Genomic DNA, 12,115 nt, shown 5'->3' on the forward strand with positions numbered 1-12,115 from the left:
CCCAGCCTACAGTACGGTCTCTCCGCTCTAGCCCAGCCTAGAGTACGGTCTCTCCGCTCTAGCCCAGCCTACAGTACGGTCTCTCTGCTCTAGCCCAGCCTACAGTACGGTCTCTCTGCTCTAGCCCAGCCTACAGTACGGTCTCTCTGCTCTAGCCCAGCCTACAGTACGGTCTCTCTGCTCTAGCCCAGCCTACAGTACGGTCTCTCTGCTCTAGCCCAGCCTACAGTACGGTCTCTCTGCTCTAGCCCAGCCTACAGTATGGTCTCTCCGCTCTAGCCCAGCCTAGAGTACGGTCTCTCTGCTCTAGCCCAGCCTACAGTACGGTCTCTCTGCTCTAGCCCAGCCTACAGTACGGTCTCTCTGCTCTAGCCCAGCCTACAGTACGGTCTCTCTGCTCTAGCCCAGCCTAGAGTACGGTCTCTCTGCTCTAGCCCAGCCTACAGTACGGTCTCTCTGCTCTAGCCCAGCCTACAGTACGGTCTCTCTGCTCTAGCCCAGCCTACAGTATGGTCTCTCTGCTCTAGCCCAGCCTATAGTACGGTCTCTCTGCTCTAGCCCAGCCTACAGTACGGTCTCTCTGCTCTAGCCCAGCCTACAGTACGGTCTCTCCGCTCTAGCCCAGCCTACAGTACGGTCTCTCTGCTCTAGCCCAGCCTACAGTACGGTCTCTCTGCTCTAGCCCAGCCTATAGTACGGTCTCTCTGCTCTAGCCCAGCCTACAGTACGGTCTCTCTGCTCTAGCCCAGCCTACAGTACGGTCTCTCTGCTCTAGCCCAGCCTACAGTACGGTCTCTCCGCTCTAGCCCAGCCTACAGTACGGTCTCTCCGCTCTAGCCCAGCCTACAGTACGGTCTCTCTGCTCTAGCCCAGCCTAGAGTACGGTCTCTCTTCTCTAGCCCAGCCTACAGTACGGTCTCTCCGCTCTAGCCCAGCCTACAGTACGGTCTCTCCGCTCTAGCCCAGCCACGGTTCTACAACTCTATTCTGCCAACCCTCGTCAAACTGAGCCGGCTCAGATGTTTTAATACTGTCCTCCTCAGCAGGGTTCAACTATGTTGGATGTGTAACCAGGCCAGCGTGGTACTGCTCGGCTCAGCTCAGTAGTGTGTTGGATGTGTAACCAGGCCAGCGTGGTACTGCTCGGCTCAGCTCAGTAGTGTGTTGGATGTGTAACCAGGCCAGCGCGGTACTGCTCGGTTCAGCTCAGTAGTGTGTTGGATGTGTAACCAGGCCAGCGCGGTACTGCTCGGTTCAGCTCAGTAGTGTGTTGGATGTGTAACCAGGCCAGCGCGGTACTGCTCGGTTCAGCTCAGTAGTGTGTTGGATGTGTAACCAGGCCAGCGCGGTACTGCTCGGTTCAGCTCAGTAGTGTGTTGGATGTGTAACCAGGCCAGCGCGGTACTGCTCGGTTCAGCTCAGTAGTGTGTTGGATGTGTAACCAGGCCAGCGCGGTACTGCTCGGTTCAGCTCAGTAGTGTGAAAAGTCCTCTGGAGAGCTACTGGGTGTGCAAGCTCTGGTTCCAGCCTCTGCAGCAACACCCATGACTCAGTTCAGACTGATGACCATGATTAGTTGTATATTTGAATGTGGAGCTGTTACAAGCCTGGCCCGAGCCAATCTCTCTGTATCTCTAAGTGGAGCAGCAGATCTGTCTTCTTCCCTCGTCTGCAGTCTGTTTCAGCTCTTGTGGTCTGTTTCCATGTGCTTTGTGAGGTTACATTTCCCTGAGACGACTGCTTGTCTGACTGGTTCTATCTGTTATCTGTGAATGCATCGGAGTTGATTGTAGTTTGTAAAGATTGCATGTGTTGTCCTTTTCGAGAGGAGAGCACTGTCTTCTTGAGGCTTTGAACTTTCAAAGGATCTGTGTTGTACTGGGGGATTTGGCTACTGTGGAGAATTTCTGTACTTTTGTCAACTCTGCAGGGATTGCTCAAAAAGACTTTTATGCAGTAAGGCATGAGGAGCTCTGTATTAATGCACTGTGCTATTGGTAGTGGTAATAGCAAGTTATCTTTTAGTATTTTGTTCATTAGTCCACTGTTAGTACAATGCCAATTTGTTTAGGTTCAACGACAGTGACCAGTTCAAGGACCCTGACCTGTACTCAGACAAGTCGGACCGGGAGGGGGAGCAGGACCACGAGGAGTCAGACGTGGAGGGTCTGGGGAAGAGCGAGGAGAGTGACAGTGACACTTCAGAACGTCAGGATGACTCCTACATTGACCTTGACCCCAACGAGGCCCTGCGGGAGACTCCGTACCTGGAACAGTCCCACGAGGAGCTGGGAGAGGTGAGGAATGATGATGAGCGTAGTCAGTACCGCTGGCTCTTATTGGTCAGGGGGACTGAGCCCAGCTTACTCTGTATAAATACATCTGATTGGACAAGCGATGTGAGAATCGTTACTGAGTTTGACTCAATGTTAGTCAGTAACATTGAAGAGAATCAGCTTGATTTGTTATTTGTATGCCTGCCTGCGTGAAATCCCTCCCAGCTGTTCTGTGGTGAATTAGAATTGTCATTTTCGATGGCTCGAATTAAACAGCCAGCAGATGCTAAAATGGGAACACCAAAGATGTGAATAATGATCTGATTGATAACTGAGGAAGATTTTCAGACCGGAGAGATACTGAATAATATCACGTTGGAGCAACTCCATAATGTGCTTGTATCATATAGATATATACTCCAACCCTATGTGAATACTGTGACCTTACCTAGCCCATCACCTAGCAACCTCATCAGGAGGTTTGGATCTCTTGACAGTTGCTGAAGCGGCTTCAACAACCGGTCGGGACTAACCCCAGAATTCATTGCAATATGAAAGTGTGTGTGGTGTGTACAGTAAATCACCAAACCTTTATATGTGTGTCGCAGGCTGGTGAGGCGTCCCAGACAGAGACGGTGTCGGAGGAGAATAAGTCTCTGATCTGGACGCTGCTGAAGCAGGTCAGGCCTGGGATGGACCTGTCTAAAGTGGTCCTGCCCACCTTCATCCTGGAGCCACGCTCCTTCCTGGACAAGCTCTCCGACTACTACTACCATGCTGACTTCCTCTCTGAGTAAGTACTACTACCATGCTGACTTCCTCTCTGAGTAAGTACTACTACCATGCTGACTTCCTCTCTGAGTAAGTACTACTACCATGCTGACTTCCTCTCTGAGTCAGTACTACTACCATGCTGACTTCCTCTCTGAGTCAGTACTACTACCATGCTGACTTCCTCTCTGAGTCAGTACTACTACCATGCTGACTTCCTCTCTGAGTCAGTTCTACTACCATGCTGACTTCCTCTCTGAGTCAGTACTACTACCATGCTGACTTCCTCTCTGAGTCAGTACTGCTGCACTGGCTCCTGGGTGAAGGTTTCCCTATGTACAGATCTAGGATCCGCTTCCCCTCCCCCAATCCTAACCTTAACCATGAGTGTGGAAAATGCAAAACTGATCCAAGATCAGTGTCTTGGGGCAACTTCACCCTACACCAAGTAGTACGCTTATGAAGCCTCCGTTATGAAGTGTACCACTACTTCAGTGTTTAGTACTATTGTTCTGACTGAGTACTTCTCCAACCAGTTAACAACTAGACCCGGTTGTGATGTCATTTTAACTAGTATTGCCTGCTGGGACAGTACTACCAAGCTGACCAATCAAAGATCGTATATAGTAGGACAGTACTCCAATCCAAGATCTTATATAGTAGGACAGTACTACCAAGCTGACCAATCAAAGGTCTTATATAATAGGACAGTGCTACCAAGCTGACCAATCAAAGGTCTTATATAGTAGGACAGTACTACCAAGCTGACCAATCAAAGGTCTTATATAGTAGGACAGTACTACCAAGCTGACCAATCAAAGGTCTTATATAGTAGGACAGTACTACCAAGCTGACCAATCAAAGGTCTTATATAATAGGACAGTACTACCAAGCTGACCAATCAAAGGTCTTATATAGTAGGACGGTACTACCAAGCTGACCAATCAAAGGTCTTATATAATAGGACAGTACTACCAAGCTGACCAATCAAAGGTCTTATATAGTAGGACGGTACTACCAAGCTGACCAATCAAAGGTCTTATATAATAGGACAGTACTACCAAGCTGACCAATCAAAGGTCTAATATAGTAGGACAGTACTACCAAGCTGACCAATCAAAGGTCTTATATAATAGGACAGTACAGTCAGACCTGACAAAGATAGACAAATATTCAAAGATGTATCTTTAACTTGATTTAGGTCCTCATTGTGATTTGTTGTTGATCATTTCCAGGGCAGCTGTGGAGGAGAATGCCTACAACAGGATGAAGAAAGTAGTGAAGTGGTATATCTCTGGATTCTACAAAAAGCCACAGGTGATTAGAACATTCACTTAAAATCACTGTTTCAGCAGGGTCATGTTCATTAGGAAAACAGTGGAAAACATTTTTCAAAAAGGAAAAGTAAGTGTTTCTTACTGGATAGGTCCTGGTAGTCCCTCTATTTCAGTCCATTTCTTCTGTTAGGTGCCTAATGAACACGACTCTGTTCTGGATGTGACAAGATGTCCCTCGGTATCTCTACCATTCAGCGGACGTATCTAAAGCTCAGTTTTTCCTCCTCCTGAAAACCAGGGACTGAAGAAGCCATATAACCCCATCATCGGTGAGACCTACCGCTGCATGTGGCTCCATAGCAAGACCAACAGCAAGACATTCTACATCTCTGAACAGGTAACAGAGCCAGGAGGGGAGACTGCTCCCTATGCGCTTGTCTGATTGGGATTTTTAATCTGACATTTGAGCAATTGATTCACCTTGTAGTTAGTATGTAAATGCTGGATGTGTGGGGTAGTGGATGGATGGATCGACGGGTTGGTGGATGGATGGACGGGTTGGTGGATGGATGGATGGAACGACGGGTTGATGGATGGATGGACGGGTTGGTGGATGGATGGATGGAACGACGGGTTGATGGATGGATGGATGGAACGACGGGTTGATGGATGGATGGACGGGTTGGTGGATGGATGGATGGGTTTGGATGGATGGATGGATGGAACGACGGGTTGATGGACGGGTTGGTGGATGGATGGATGGAACGACGGGTTGATGGATGGATGGATGGAACGACGGGTTGATGGATGGATGGACGGGTTGGTGGATGGATGGATCGGTTGGTGGATGGATGGATGGAACGACGGGTTGGTGGATGGATGGACGGGTTGGTGGATGGATGGATGGAACGACGGGTTGATGGATGGATGGATGGAACGACGGGTTGATGGATGGATGGACGGGTTGGTGGATGGATGGATGGATGGAACGACGGGTTGGTGGATGGATGGACGGGTTGGTGGATGGATGGATGGGTTGGTGGATGGATGGATGGAACGACGGGTTGATGGATGGATGGATGGAACGACGGGTTGATGGATGGATGGACGGGTTGATGGATGGATGGACGGGTTGGTGGATGGATGGACGGGTTGGTGGATGGATGGACGGGTTGACGGGCTGGTGGATGGATGGATGGATGGACGGGTTGGTGGATGGATGGATGGATGGAACGACGGGTTGATGGATGGATGGATGGAACGACGGGTTGATGGATGGATGGACGGGTTGACGGGTTGGTGGATGGATGGACGGATGGACGGGTTGGTGGGTGGATGGATGGATGGATGGACGAGTTGGTGGGTGGATGGATGGATGAGTTGGTGGATGGATGGATGGATGGACGAGTTGGTGGGTGGATGGATGGATGGATGGACGAGTTGGTGGGTGGATGGATGGATGAGTTGGTGGATGGATGGATTGACGGGTTGGTGGATGGATGGATTGACGGGTTGGTGGATGGATGGATTGACGGGTTGGTGGATGGATGGACGGCTTGGTGGGTGGATGGATGGATGAGTTGGTGGATGGATGGATTGACGGGTTGGTGGATGGATGTACGGCTTGGTGGATGGATGAACGAGTTGGTGGATGGATGGACGGGTTGGTTGGTGGATGGATGGTTTGAAGGGTTAGTGGATGGATTGGTTGGTGGATGGATGGATGGATGGTTTGATTGGCTGGATGGGCGAGTTGGTGGATGGATGGACGGGTTGGTGGATGGATAGATGGATATACGGGTTGGTGGATGGAAAAATGGATGGAGGGATCAACGGGTTGGTGGATGGATGGATGGTTTGATGGGTTGGTGGATGGATGAATGGATGGACGGGTTGGTGGATGGATGGATGGACGATTTGGTGGATGGATGGATGGATGGATGGATGGATTGGTGGATGGATGGATGGATGGATCAACGGGTTGGTGGATGGATGGCTGGACGGGTTGGTGGATGGATGGATGGACGGGTTGGTGGAGGGATGAAAGAAGGAATGTGATAGGTTTTCAGAAGGTCTAGACTCTTCAACATGACATCTTCTGGTAGACTGGCTATGATCAGGGCTAGCTTCCAGTACCTGTCCTCCTGACCTTTGACCAATCACCTTCTCTCCCTGTCAGGTGTCCCATCATCCTCCAGTGTCGGCGTTCTACGTCAGTAACAGGAAGGACGGCTTTTGTCTCAGCGGAAGCATCCTGGCCAAGTCCAAGTTCTACGGTACAACACACACTCATGTACACACACACACACACACACACACACACACACACACACACACACACACACCTACCAAACAGCAAATGCGTATCGATAGATACGTCGGGCCTGTCTCATTATCGTTGGAAAGTGAACATTTGGTAACACATTTCTGCTGGGAAAAAAATATTATAATAATAATAAAAGTCGCACCCAACAAATGTTTTATCTGTGTTAACACCCTTTCCTGGGTGTTGTCATGACGATGTGTCTCTTTGCAGGAAACTCCCTGTCGGCCATATTGGACGGAGAGGCTCGGCTCACCTTTCTCAACAGAGGAGAAGACTACGTCATGAACATGCCCTACGCCCACTGCAAAGGTCTGACCTCTTTTACTGGCTGGAGTCTCACTGTGAAAGCAACACACATTGCATTAAGGTCTGACCTCTTTTACTGTCTGGAGTCTCACTGTGAAAGCAACACACATTGCATTAAGGTCTGACCTCTTTTACTGGCTGGAGTCTCACTGTGAAAGCAACACACATTGCATTAAGGTCTGACCTCTTTTACTGGCTGGAGTCTCACTGTGAAAGCAACACACATTGCATTAATACCCTTAGAATTATATATGCCCACCTAATCTTCTTTGCAAGCTTACCAGGGTTGGGCTCATTTCAAATTGAAGTCAGTCAATTCAGGAAGTAAACTGAAATTACAATTCAATAATTAAAAGGAGTCCATCTATTTTTAATGACTTCTTAATCATCTGAAAAGGAGAAGCTGTTTATGTCAGAAGTATTAAACATTTTGGATTTTAAATTCAAATCACTTCCTGAATTGACTGTCTTGAGCCCAACCCTGAAGCAACACGTCCCTTTCTTCTACATATGAAGTAGATTCAACATGACGTCTCTAGTCGTACAGACTGACTGGAAAGTCTGGAGTATGGAAATATACTTCACTACTAACAGAATCAGTCCTGATTCAACACTACCAGGGTTGGGGTCAATACCATTTCACTTCAGTCAATATGAAAGGAACGGGGAACATTGGAATCAGAGTGTCAGTTTACTTCCTGAATGGAATTCATTTAAATGGAATAACCCCTTACACTGCACACTACTGTTGTGTATAGTAACTATCCTCCCTCTGTAGGGCACCATCTCTGCTGTAGTGTATACTAACTATCCTCCCTCTGTAGGGTACCATCTCTGCTGTAGTGTATAATAACTATCCTCCCTCTGTAGAGTACCATCTCTGCTGTAGTGTATAGTAACTATCCTCTCTCTGTAGGGCACCATCTCTACTGTAGTGTATACTAACTATCCTCTCTCTGTAGGGTACCATCTCTACTGTAGTGTATACTAACTATCCTCCCTCTGTAGGGTACCATCTCTACTGTAGTGTATACTAACTATCCTCCCTCTGTAGGGCACCATCTCTACTGTAGTGTATAATAACTATCCTCCCTCTGTAGGGCACCATCTCTGCTGTAGTGTATACTAACTATCCTCTCTCTGTAGGGCACCATCTCTACTGTAGTGTATACTAACTATCCTCTCTCTGTAGGGCACCATCTCTACTGTAGTGTATACTAACTATCCTCTCTCTGTAGGGTACCATCTCTACTGTAGTGTATAGTAACTGTCCTCCCTCTGTAGGGCACCATCTCTACTGTAGTGTATAGTAACTGTCCTCCCTCTGTAGGGCACCATCTCTACTGTAGTGTATACTAACTATCCTCTCTCTGTAGGGCACCATCTCTACTGTAGTGTATACTAACTATCCTCTCTCTGTAGGGTACCATCTCTACTGTAGTGTATACTAACTATCCTCCCTCTGTAGGGTACCATCTCTACTGTAGTGTATACTAACTATCCTCCCTCTGTAGGGCACCATCTCTACTGTAGTGTATAATAACTATCCTCCCTCTGTAGGGCACCATCTCTGCTGTAGTGTATACTAACTATCCTCTCTCTGTAGGGCACCATCTCTGCTGTAGTGTATACTAACTATCCTCTCTCTGTAGAGTACCATCTCTACTGTAGTGTATACTAACTATCCTCCCTCTGTAGGGCACCATCTCTACTGTAGTGTATACTAACTATCCTCTCTCTGTAGGGTACCATCTCTACTGTAGTGTATACTAACTATCCTCTCTCTGTAGGGCACCATCTCTACTGTAGTGTATACTAACTATCCTCCCTCTGTAGGGCACCATCTCTACTGTAGTGTATACTAACTATCCTCCCTCTGTAGGGCACCATCTCTACTGTAGTGTATACTAACTATCCTCTCTCTGTAGGGCACCATCTCTACTGTAGTGTATACTAACTATCCTCTCTCTGTAGGGCACCATCTCTACTGTAGTGTATAGTAACTGTCCTCCCTCTGTAGGGCACCATCTCTACTGTAGTGTATAGTAACTGTCCTCCCTCTGTAGGGCACCATCTCTACTGTAGTGTATAGTAACTGTCCTCCCTCTCTCAGGCATCTTGTATGGCACCCTGACTCTGGAGCTGGCTGGCCAGATCACTATTGCCTGTGAGAAGACAGGATACAGCGCCCAGCTCGAGTTCAAACTCAAGGTAGGAGGAAATAACTTGTTCTTTAGCTACACTCATTTAGCTTTTAGTCTTTAATGAACAAAAGCTTCAAACTGCATTAGGCAGTTTTAGTGCTTGAAACTCTAATCAAGCTCTAGATGGGAGGGGGGGGGGGGCAACCCTCATCTTGGAGAGCTACAGGACCCACCTGCAGGCTTTTGCTCCAGCCCCAATGGAGCACAACTGATTCTACTAATTAGCTGCTCAACAGGACCTTGATTAGCTGAATCAGGTGTTTTAAAGTGGGGTTGGAACAAAAGCCTGCATAGCCAGTACCTAGCCGGGAGGAGGGTTGTCTGACCCACCCCTGTGCTGCATCTTGAACTATAAAACACCAATACCAATGTGATGAATAGTCCTTTCTGGAACACTTTATTTTACAGCCTTCTACTTACCAGGTAATAATTAGATAGTACTTGTTGAAGTGGTAGTTACCTAGAGTAATAGTATAGTTAGATAGTACTTGTTGAAGTGGTAGTTACCTAGAGTAATAGTATAGTTAGATAGTACGTGTTGAAGTGGTAGTTACCTAGAGTAATAGTATAGTTAGATAGTACGTGTTGAAGTGGTAGTTACCTAGAGTAATAGTATAGTTAGTACTTGTTGAAGTGGTAGCTACCTAGAGTAATAGTATAGTTAGATAGTACTTGTTGAAGTGGTAGTTACCTAGAGTAATAGTATAGTTAGATAGTACTTGTTGAAGTGGTAGCTACCTAGAGTAATAGTATAGTTAGATAGTACTTGTTGAAGTGGTAGCTACCTAGAGTAATAGTATAGTTAGATAGTACTTGTTGAAGTGGTAGCTACCTAGAGTAATAGTATAGTTAGATAGTACTTGTTGAAGTGGTAGCTACCTAGAGTAATAGTATAGTTAGATAGTACTTGTTGAAGTGGTAGCTACCTAGAGTAATAGTATAGTTAGATAGTACTTGTTGAAGTGGTAGCTACCTAGAGTAATAGTATAGTTAGATAGTACTTGTTGAAGTGGTAGCTACCTAGAGTAATAGTATAGTTAGATAGTACTTGTTGAAGTGGTAGTTACCTAGAGTAATAGTATAGTTAGATAGTACTTGTTGAAGTGGTAGTTACCTAGAGTAATAGTATAGTTAGATAGTACTTGTTGAAGTGGTAGCTACCTAGAGTAATAGTATAGTTAGATAGTACTTGTTGAAGTGGTAGCTACCTAGAGTAATAGTATAGTTAGATAGTACTTGTTGAAGTGGTAGCTACCTAGAGTAATAGTATAGTTAGATAGTACTTGTTGAAGTGGTAGCTACCTAGAGTAATAGTATAGTTAGATAGTACTTGTTGAAGTGGTAGCTACCTAGAGTAATAGTATAGTTAGATAGTACTTGTTGAAGTGGTAGCTACCTAGAGTAATAGTATAGTTAGATAGTACTTGTTGAAGTGGTAGCTACCTAGAGTAATAGTATAGTTAGATAGTACTTGTTGAAGTGGTAGTTACCTAGAGTAATAGTATAGTTAGATAGTACTTGTTGAAGTGGTAGTTACCTAGAGTAATAGTATAGTTAGATAGTACTTGTTGAAGTGGTAGCTACCTAGAGTAATAGTATAGTTAGATAGTACTTGTTGAAGTGGTAGCTACCTAGAGTAATAGTATAGTTAGATAGTACTTGTTGAAGTGGTAGCTACCTAGAGTAATAGTATAGTTAGATAGTACTTGTTGAAGTGGTAGTTACCTAGAGTAATAGTATAGTTAGATAGTACTTGTTGAAGTGGTAGCTACCTAGAGTAATAGTATAGTTAGATTAGTAGCTATGTACACCGTTGTTTCTTTTGAGATACAAGCATCAATATGTCCCATTTGCTACCAGGTAGTTACCAAGACTGTTGGATTCTATGAGGTCATTACCAGAAATGATCCATTGGTGCCATGTGACATGGTGACCATGTCTCCACTTTGATGCCATGTAAATACCAGGTAAGAACCAGGTTGAACAGGGCTGTAACATAAAGCGTCACCCTCCCCCTCTCTTTTCAGCCCTTCTTGGGTAACAATGACAGTGTAAACCAGGTCTCTGGAAAGATCAAGCTGGGGAAGGAGGTGCTGGCTACGCTGGAGGGACACTGGGTAAGTTCATTATGTATCTAACAGAAGGAAAACTGACAAACCGTTTGGGACTAGAAATGCTTATTTTGGTTTTCCGTTGCAAAACGTTGGTGCCCTAATGAACACGACCCTACACTTCTCTTTAACTACCACATGCATGGAAAGAGGATGTATAATTATTTTTTAAAGGTTCGAAGTATGGAAAGTTATTTTCCACCCCAAAGGTCAAACTGACTTTAATTATGTCAGGAGACCTGACCTTGACGAAGTTTTAATGGAGGCCACCAAACATGCACTTTCACCTACCTGCTTACTGCATCCAAACTATATGGAGATTTAAATCACCAATTAAATGTCAAATGGGTTGTTTTCTGCACCAAAGGCCAGAGACACTGTTGAATACGTGCTGAGACTGTTAGTTTGTCATGGTGACAGGCTGCGTACACAGTATATCATCATATCTGTTAGTTTGTCATGGTGACAGGCTGCGTACACAGTATATCATAATATCTGTTAGTTTGTCAGGGTGACAGGCTGCGTACACAGTATATCATAATATCTGTTAGTTTGTCAGGGTGACAGGCTGCGTACACAGTATATCATAATATCTGTTAGTTTGTCATGGTGACAGGCTGCGTACACAGTATATCATAATATCTGTTAGTTTGTCATGGTGACAGGCTGCGTACACAGTATATCATAATATCTGTTAGTTTGTCATGGTGACAGGCTGCGTACACAGTATATCATAATATCTGTTAGTTTGTCATGGTGACAGGCTGCGTACACAGTATATCATAATATCTGTTAGTTTGTCATGGTGACAGGCTGCGTACACAGTATATCATAATATCTGTTA

At 45.8% G+C, this 12,115-nt stretch overlaps 1 protein-coding gene across 11 annotated transcripts in view; it reads left to right on the forward strand.

Moving 5' to 3' along the window:
* The window catches only part of osbpl8 (oxysterol binding protein-like 8), a 152,150-nt gene that overhangs the window by 133,647 nt on the left and 6,388 nt on the right, over positions 1 to 12,115 (forward strand). For all 11 annotated transcript variants that reach the window (XM_071332062.1, XM_071332067.1, XM_071332069.1 and 8 more), the window contains 8 exons: positions 2,072 to 2,297; positions 2,885 to 3,069; positions 4,283 to 4,364; positions 4,623 to 4,721; positions 6,504 to 6,600; positions 6,861 to 6,959; positions 9,070 to 9,167; positions 11,188 to 11,277. In XM_071332062.1, coding sequence (XP_071188163.1) covers positions 2,072 to 2,297; positions 2,885 to 3,069; positions 4,283 to 4,364; positions 4,623 to 4,721; positions 6,504 to 6,600; positions 6,861 to 6,959; positions 9,070 to 9,167; positions 11,188 to 11,277 — 976 coding nt within the window. The remainder of the gene's footprint in view (positions 1 to 2,071; positions 2,298 to 2,884; positions 3,070 to 4,282; positions 4,365 to 4,622; positions 4,722 to 6,503; positions 6,601 to 6,860; positions 6,960 to 9,069; positions 9,168 to 11,187; positions 11,278 to 12,115) is intronic.

Source organism: Salvelinus alpinus, chromosome 11 (genome assembly GCF_045679555.1).
Source record: "Salvelinus alpinus chromosome 11, SLU_Salpinus.1, whole genome shotgun sequence".
NCBI lineage: Eukaryota > Metazoa > Chordata > Actinopteri > Salmoniformes > Salmonidae > Salvelinus > Salvelinus alpinus.